This window comes from Rhagoletis pomonella, unplaced genomic scaffold (genome assembly GCF_013731165.1).
Source record: "Rhagoletis pomonella isolate Grant_MI unplaced genomic scaffold, Rhpom_1.0 Rhpom_scaffold_02244, whole genome shotgun sequence".
Taxonomy (NCBI): Eukaryota; Metazoa; Arthropoda; class Insecta; order Diptera; family Tephritidae; genus Rhagoletis; species Rhagoletis pomonella.
In genome coordinates, this window is record NW_023460798.1 from 11,622 (window position 1) to 20,872 (window position 9,251).

The following is a 9,251-nucleotide window of genomic DNA, read 5'->3' on the forward strand; positions in this document are numbered from 1 at the left end:
TAGAAAGAAAAATATGAGTGGGTTTCAAGGCAGGGTTGCAATTGATAGTTAGGCAGTCCCACAGGGTTGCTAAAAATGATCCTACTTTTCCAAACTAAAGAGCGTGTCAGACGTGGCAATATATTTCGTATGCACTATATTTCGAAAGAGCTGTCAAATTGAGAATTTTCAGAAAGCAGTTGCAGGAGCAGACACACCTTGCATGTAAATTGTATTGGGTGGAGTTTAGTACCGCTCACAACTATTTCGGGCTATTCCGTCCAAATGGGTGGCCCGATCCAAAAACTTGTGGTCAAGGGTCCACGCAATATTTTAACACTCACTTTTGTAAATTTTGGTTACTAATTTATTTACAAATTGGGTTTAAAATATGCCCTTTTTTGTAAAATTTGGAAATTAGCGTACATTTATCACTCCTATTCTGCTTAAATTAGCCACTTCACCAATATATTTTTGTATTCCCCTTCACTTTACACTTTACTTGATTTGTTATAACTTGCTTTACGACTTTAATATTAACCAATTCATCACAATTCATTAAATAAAAACACCTTCAAAATCACGCGCCTGACTTTGGTTGCATATGCAAATTAAATGGCGGAGTTCAGCTGTCAAACTCCAAAATATGCAAAAGAATGAGAGACAAAAGAAGATAGGATATAACCCAGTAAGCATTAAAAATATACAAAGGTGTTCTCTGCAAAAGGTGTTCAGCTCCTTTTCTTCGCAAAACAGAAAGGAGAATTCTACTGCCTGAGGGTTATAATCCCTAAGTGCGGCCGAAGGCCGCCTACGCAGAAAGGTGTTCTCTGCAAAAGGTGTTCAGCCCCCCTTCTTTGGCAACACAGAAAGGAGAATTCTACTGTCTGAGGGTTATAATCCCTAAGTGCGGCCGAAGGCCGCCTACGCAGAAAGGTGTTCTCTGCAAAAGGGGTTCAGCCCCCCTTCTTTGGCAACACAGAAAGGAGAATTCTACTGCCTGAGGGTTATAATCCCTAAGTGCGGCCGAAGGCCGCCTACGCAGAAAGGTGTTCTCTGCAAAAGGTGTTCAGCCCCCCTTCTTTGGCAACACAGAAAGGAGAATTCTACTGCCTGAGGGTTATAATTCCTAAGTGCGGCCGAAGGCCGCCTACGCAGAAAGGTGTTCTCTGCAAAAGGTGTTCAGCCCCCCTTCTTTGGCAAAACAGAAAGGAGAATTCTACTGCCTGAGGGTTATAATCCCTAAGTGCGGCCGAAGGCCGCTTACGTAGAAAGGAATTTTACGCAAAAATACATTTGTTAAAAAGAATATTTTTTTTTTATAAAAACTGTTTTTTTTTCTATTTTTAATTAACTTTTTATTCTTTATTCAAAATCCCCCCATATCTAATTTGGCATAATTTCTTTTATTAAAAAATCCCACGGTTTCTGTTAGTTGGGTCATATTCCACATCAAACTGCTCAGTTTGCCTAAGAAAAATCCGTTTTTCCCCCTTTTTCAAACGGTTCCCTAGGTGCCTGTGGGAGGAGTCCAAGGGGGGGTACCCCTTTTTAGAAAGCGGCGACTGTCTCCTTTCTATTGGGGGGGGGGGGAGGTTTGGTAGGAAATATTGCCATGTCTGACACGCTCTTACCCCACGTCTCCACCTTCTACAGATTCTGTTAAAAAAGCTGTGGTAAGACAGAAATGTCAAGTGGAGACGGTAAATTTCCACTGTTAAACCATATCTGTCTCGCCGAATTTCTTACCATCGCTGTCTTAACATCAGCTGTCATTTCGTAGTTTGACAACTCAGTTTTCATTTAACCGCGCCATTTACATTGGGTACAGCCCGATCTGATTGGCTGGATGCCATTCTGAAAGTGATATGTTAAGACAGCAAGTTGCCCACATGAGAAAACGGGACAATGTCCAAACAGATATTTGACAGATGTTAAGACATATTTGGTAGAAAGAGGAGACGTGGGGTTAAGCAGGATCCGACTCGGAATTGATTTTTGACGAAAACGAAAACCGATACCTGCTAGTGCTGCCACTGTCACTTCAATTGAAGTTTTGCACTTCGCTTTGAAAGTCGTCACTTCGTCACTTCATTTTACTTCGTTTTACTTCACTTGCTACATATTAGATTTATCTTCAAAATGAATAAAAACCTCTTGCAAATAAATGATTTATTTAACCAAAATCCACAATCCCTCGCTAAAATTCTTGTTAAGTTTTAAAGCCCAAAATACAATAACGCAGTGGCAGTGGCAGCGTAGGTTTTTCCAAATCAGCTGTTTTTTAGAAAGTGTGGTGCCAAAGCAGCGACTCACAATATAGAGCTGCGATACTATCGATAGTTGAAAACTGTCGCCACTATCGATAGTTTTTGGCAAAAAAAAACCCGAATTTTCGTAATTCGCAATTCGTAGCTACGCTACGAAAAACGAAAATTCCACATGCTGCAACCCTTGCGGAAACATGTGCAGCATTGCCAGCTATCAGTTGTTTTTCGAATATAGCTGAATGAATGGAAACAAACTGGAAAGGAATTAAAAAAACACTCATCATGTGCTTGTTTATTGTAAAATTGGTTCATTTTATATATTTTGAGGAAAATTATGCATTCTGATGTATTTGCAATTATAGTAGCAGAGTAAGCGGGCGCTATAGCAATGGATTCACAAAGGTAAGCGGAGCTGTCGGGCATAGTAACCATGGGCGCATCTATGTCAGCTTCTGGTTGAATTGTTGAATCACAAGCCAGAACTCCTCCTAAGCTTGAAGCTCTAGTTCTCAATCCAGTTAATGCAATAACTGGCTGTCTCCATAGGATAAAATTTATTGGTCGTTAGATATAAATTATATCAGTGGCAATATTTGTGTGGGCTTTTTATATCTTGATATAAGCATCTGTGAGATAGCTTCTAAAACGTATTTTTGCCGGATTTAATCACTTAAAAGATTTAGAAAATAGGCTATTTTACATCCAATTACATAACAACAAATATTTTAACAGAAAGCAGTTCAATATTTGCTTTTATATTAAAATAATAAAGATGTTGTAGCCACGAAGTTTTCGTGCAAATGAAAATGTAGCTGTCAAACTACCAAATTGCCGGCAATAGATGGCAAGATATAAGCTCTGATATATATTGCTCTTGAAGAGCAATGAGTGGTCTCCATTGGCAAATTATATTCTGACATATGTATCAAGATATAAATTTTATCCTGTGGAGACGGGCAGTAACAGCTTCTTCCAAGCCATTGAAAACATGCACTTTGTTAGGTCTACCACCTGTTGCGCTTGCCTCTGCCTTCGGCCGCGCTTAGGGATTATAATCCTTACTAAATAGAATTCACCTTTCTGTGTTGCGGGGAATAGGGGCTTCCACATGTCAAAGGTATACAACATTTCTTGTGCATATCACTCCGGCTACGCCGTCCACAGTATTTTTGTGCAGAACCCACGTCAAAATTTGTAAAAAAGTGCATAGTGCAAACCTTAAATAAAATGGGAATCCTTTGATTACACGTGTAAGTTAAAGGTTTTGGATTCGGGCTATGCGTTGGGCACAACAACCGAAAATCATTATACAAATAACTAAACCGGACCCAAGTTTCTCGATAAGGGGCAACAAAGATTATTTTTGGCTTGTTTATATGAAGCAGTGGATAAAAATATACGTATATGCGAAAGGCAAATTTATCTGTATAAATGAACACCACCAATATTTCTTGCAAACACACATCGATTTACATCTTTTATTTCGCCTCCGACACATAATTGTTTTCGTACAAAATTACGCAAAAAAGCTGACTCGTTCGTTTTTAGGCATGCCATTGTTACGAATTTCGAAAGTTCGAAAATACGATTCGGATTGCAACACACTATTCCTACGATTCGTAGCGATATCCGAATGCGAAAGAGTTGCAGAATAAGGGTGTAAAAGAACACCACTAATATTTCCTGCAAACATACATCGATTTACATCTTTCATCTCGCTTCCGACACACAATTGCTTCCGTACAAAATTATACAAAAAATCTGTCAATTTCTTACTCGTTAGTTTTTAAGCATGCAATTGTTACGAATTTCGAAAGTTCGAAAACACATGCCATTTCTACGATTCGTAGCAAAATCCGAATACGAAAGAATTGCAGAATAGGGGGGTTAGTATAGCATTTTCAGTTTAAATGAAACCATTTTCAAATTAAGTGAATCTTTTTCAAATTATATTTAACCTTTTTCAGGTTAAATGAAACCATTTTCAAATTAAATGAAACCTTTTTCAGATAAAGCGAAACCTTTTTCAAATTAAATGACACCTTTCTTTTAATTTGAATAAAAGTTTCATTGAGTCTGAAAAAGGTTTCATTTAAATCGAAAATGGTTTCGCTTGACCTGAAAAAGGTTTCACTTAATTTAAAAAAGTTTTCGCTTTGTTTGAAAATGGTTTCATTTAATTTGAAAAAAATTTCATTTAAACTGAAAATGCTACAAATAATGCATTTTTTAAATTGAGGTGTTAAAGTTTTTTCTTCGTTTTCAAACAGTGAGATCGTGTTTTATCGTCGCCGTTGGCGGCAGCGGCAAAATACGATCTGTTATGGCCATATGCTAAATATTCTCAAGTTTTTAAATCGAAATTGAGAAATACTGTATTAGTTTTGGTTAAAAATTAATAATCAGCCTTATCAGAAGTCTCATTTTCCCCGACCCGGTTCACTTTTCATTCTTGGTTTCCATGGTTTTACTATGGGCGGATGACAAATTTTCGGGTGAAATTGTTTGTAAAAATGTTAATTGTACCTTGTCATAAGCAGCAGAATTCGTTATCGCCATAGTTGTGTTTTACTGAGCAAAATTTTTGGGCGTTCGTTGGTACATATAGTGTTTCAACGGTAACCCATTTATTTTAGTACGGAAAGATTTCTGTGCTTTTTTTGCATCCCAGCTCTGAGTACGGGAAAGAACCAAATTTTAGCTTTTTTCTTTACCACGGTCAGCTGTTTTTTATTTACCACAGCAATCCAGCTGATTACTTTGACGGCGCTATCGAAAACATTTTGCGTTTTGCCAATCGGCTTATTTCACTAGATTGTTTGTTTGATAAATTAGCTAGCGAATATTTAAGAAGCCTTATATCAAAAGTGATGAAAGTGGGCGTTCAACGATGGCGTCCAATCGTGATATATTTTCAAAGCATTTGCCAAACGTGAAGTTGGCCACTCGCATCGATGCCGAAGGACGGGAAGTGCAGGTGAGTTATTCAAAATTGAATTTTCTTGAATTACTCATTTCGATTGGATATTCTGAATGCATAGGTGGAGCGGCGTGAAGATGAGGATGCGACAGCGAAAGAACAGGAAACATTCGATTTGTTAGTGGCCGCTGGCTATTATCGGGCGCGTATCAAAGGCTTATCACCCTTCGACAAAGTTGTTGGCGGTATGACATGGTGCATCGAATGCTGTGATTATGATGTCGATGTGGATTTGTTGTTTCACGAAAACCTAACTATTGGGCAAAAAATGTACGTATCAGCGAATAAATTTACAACACTTAAAAACTGCTTCCATTTGAATGCGTTCATAAACAATTGTTATATGCACTACATATAGATACATAGATAGATAATAAAGTGAGATTTGCACCGCGACCTAGTATTCCATTGTGCCCTCCACTCTTTACAATACTTCCTCTACCTTACATATACATATGAATTAATTAATTTCCACTTACAGCGCGCTTGTTGAAAAAATCGTATCTGTGTTGCCTCAAATGAAGTGCCCTTTTCAGATAGAGCCACATCAAATACAAGGACTGGAGTTCCTTAGCATACACCCGGTTATACAATGGCTGGTAAAGAAATCAGTATGTATTAACAAATTATGCATGTATGTTGTTTTAAATCTAAATAACTGAAAAAATTTGTTATAGGTTGAAAATCGGACGGAACGTGCGCAACGACTGAAGAGGTTTGCTATTGGCCAGTTCCACAATCACTACCAATATAAAACAGACAAGGACCATTTGGCAAAAATAAGAAACGCGTCGGCGCATATAAAGCGGATACAAGTAAGATAGTTGTTTCAGCATATTATAAATGTAGGAAGCATTATTTGCATTCCATTCGTTTATTACTAGGAACTGTACAACCCTACGCGGCTATACCAACGAAAAGATACTGGAAACGAAGACGAGAAAACGCGTGTGCGTATGACATTGCTGGAATATGGTAACGCAGCAGCGGCGAGCGCGGTTTGTGAAAGCCATTCCAGAAATCGAGCTGTCGGTGGAGATGAGGTATACAAGTCAATTGCGAACCTATGTATATAAACTAAATTGCTTTTTAATATGTCACAAAGCTTACATGATTTCCCATAATTTGCTTATTTAAATTTTGTTTTATTTCGTATATCCAAACAATTGACTGGTCCTGTATAATTTCGTTGGCTTTTGTGTATGCAAATGTTAATATTTTGATTTGCAGTTTGATGTTCAGCAAATGCTTAAATATTTAACAATAGCAAAAGAGGTAAAATATTGGAAATTTCTTTTTTCATATGCATATAGTCGTTTAAAGTACAAAACCGCGTATCGTGGTTCTGCAAAACCGCATCACATTTTTTGCCAAAAATTGGATTTGCTCACACAAGCTCTTGGCTCAATCCTTATCCATACTATACTATATACCTGGATACTCGGTTTTGCAGTTTGTTGATACGTGGTTTTGTACTTTAAACGACGATATGTAAATTTATTTTATTACTGCACAGGATGCCATTTCTTCGCCTACGCACCGTCTCGACACCGACGAACGAAATGCAATGCACAAACACTACACAGAACTTCAACAGGAAATGGAAACGGATGCCAAACAGTTGTCCGAACATAGTCAAATTAAAATGCTCGAAGCTTCGAAAGAAGCATTAGAACGCAAAGTTCAACGTAATCTCAAAGAGAATGAAGAAATAGAAACAGAATTTAAGAAACAACAGCAGCAGTTGCAAAAGTTAGAAGAACAAAAACAGCAGTTGGAAGCAGAAATTGAACAGTACAAAGCCATCCAAGCGAAGGATGACCCAGAGTGAGTATACCGAAGAAAACTGAATGGAATAATGGGGTTATTCTATAAGTTTTCTATAACCCCGCGTAAGCATGAAATCCGTACAACGTGCAAGGAATTGCAAGACTTTGAGTATACCCCTTATATGGGTAGGAATTTGATTCAAATTGTCAATGTTACAGGCTTCTTACAAAAGTGCAAGATATGCTGAAACAACATGATCAGCTAAAGAAAGAGGAGTCGGAGTTCAAAGAGTTCTGTCGGCAAGATTTGGCTAACTTGCAAAAGGAGATTGAGTAAGTTGAAGAAAAGAAAAGGGTTAGATTTTCCATCAAGTACATTTATAGATTTCTTAATTACTGCAATTTTCATATACTAATTTCATTTTCTTTGAATTTTTACAATATTTCTGTCAATTTCATGCCATTCAGCGAGTTGGAGGCCTTCAACACACAAACGCCAGAGGAACAAGAAGCTGCCGTTTCCAAAGAGAAAGCACAAATACAGGAATTGAAGCTGCAGATAGCGAAAAAGAATCGTGGTATTGTGGCCATACAAAGACGTCTAGATGCCATACCCGATCGCACCGAGTTGACGCAATACCAGAGACGATTCCATGAGTTATACAATGAAAGTATGTTTGTAACTTGTAACTCAATATGCATACATATATCATCGTTTAAAGTACAAAACCGCGTATCGTCATTTTGCAAAACCGCGTAACTGACATTGGCTGCCAAAAATTGGATTTGCTCACACAAGCTCTTGCTCAATCCTTATCCATTCGTCCTGAAATATACTAGGCTGAAATGCGATTTCTTTATAAAAAAGAGAACCATTTTGAAATATGAGTGTTTTTACACTCTAGAAAATAATTTCTAAAACTTCACATACGCGGTTTTGCATTTTGTTGATACGCGGTTTTGCACTTTAAACGACGATATGTATGTGAATTGTTTCATTATTCATGCATATTTCTTTCCAGTGAGTGCCAAACATATCGAGACAAAACAATATTACACACTGTTTAATACGCTGAACGACAAAAAGCGTTATCTCGAAAAAGAACTCTCACTACTCAATTCAATATGCGAGGCGTACAATGAAGGCATGACTAGCGCACAGGGCCGTGAAGAGTTTATCAAACAATTTGAGGCGATTGTCGCGGGTGTTAAGCAAACCGAGCAAAAGGTGCGTCAAAAGTACAACGAAGAGTGTGCGAGACGTGATGCATTGAATGCAGAGCTGCAGAGCCTGCTCGAACTGCAGCGCCAATACGCGGCCGCAGTGAAACAGCTGACCAAGGAGTGCCAACGTTGCGAACAATTGCAACAGCATTTAAAGTCAATTCGGCAAAAATAGTATAGTTTTTAGAAAGATTTGCCTAAAGTTAAAAAGTATTTATAATTTAAAATAACAAAGATGCAATTTATTTCTGAGATTTTAATAAGTTAAAAATATTCCCAAAAAGCCCTTACACAAAAGTCAACATTAAGGAAAAACAGTTTTTTGATTGCGATATTTATACACTAAAATAAATAATGCTATAGTAAAATAGTTTGTTTATCAATTCCAATACAAGATTGTATGTAATACATAGAGAAGGTAGAAAAAATGTTGTTTGAATTCCATTTTGCTACAAACTCATCGAAAATTTGCTTATTTAGGAAAAATACTTAATTACTTGTAACTAAAAAATTTAAAAGTAAAGAAATAACACTAAAATTATTTAAAGTATTGCCAATAAAATAATGGATTTTATGAAAGTAAATTAATTGTGAATGTTTTGTTACTTTTAGGATTAACCCATTTGCGCCCAAACTAAAACGGTTGAAATTTTATTATATATAATTTTATATACATATGTTGGTAACGCTATGGATCTTAATGGTCTCTGCGAAGCCACGTAGTGGCTGGCCAGCATACCCAACCTATTTACATACATATGTGATCATAATAACCATTTAAACTAACTTAGGAGGTAAAATTAACGGAAAAGCTAACGTTTAGCTTTTGGGAATGCATGTACTGTATTTAGTACAGCGGACACTTATGAGTTTTAATTTTTAAAACAATATTTTGCAAGGCATATGTTTTTTAAATAAAATTACTAGCTTATACCTGGTTCCGTGCGCAGAAGTGGAAAACTTTTGACTGCCACTCACCTGGGAGTGACCAGAAGCGATTCTTGTGCGTACGGTTCAAATCGCAGCTCA

The 9,251-nt window shown here is 37.2% G+C and overlaps 1 protein-coding gene across 2 annotated transcripts; it reads left to right on the forward strand.

Annotated features, from left to right (window-relative positions):
• The first annotated feature begins 5,008 nt into the window (after nucleotides 1-5,008).
• On the forward strand, nucleotides 5,009-8,787 carry LOC118753237 (coiled-coil domain-containing protein 93-like). 2 transcript variants are annotated; one of them, XM_036488113.1, is made up of 10 exons: nucleotides 5,009-5,226; nucleotides 5,291-5,499; nucleotides 5,711-5,840; nucleotides 5,907-6,044; nucleotides 6,114-6,272; nucleotides 6,460-6,504; nucleotides 6,746-7,056; nucleotides 7,218-7,331; nucleotides 7,467-7,669; nucleotides 8,021-8,787. In XM_036488113.1, exons 1-10 carry the CDS (start codon nucleotides 5,140-5,142, stop codon nucleotides 8,395-8,397), a joined length of 1,773 nt encoding a protein of 590 aa, XP_036344006.1. In that variant the 5' UTR covers nucleotides 5,009-5,139; the 3' UTR covers nucleotides 8,398-8,787. The 2 variants fall into 2 exon arrangements, with proteins under 2 accessions (XP_036344006.1, XP_036344007.1); XM_036488114.1 differs by lacking the exon at nucleotides 6,460-6,504 and having other exon boundaries at nucleotides 5,010-5,226.
• Nucleotides 8,788-9,251: the final 464 nt, after the last annotated feature.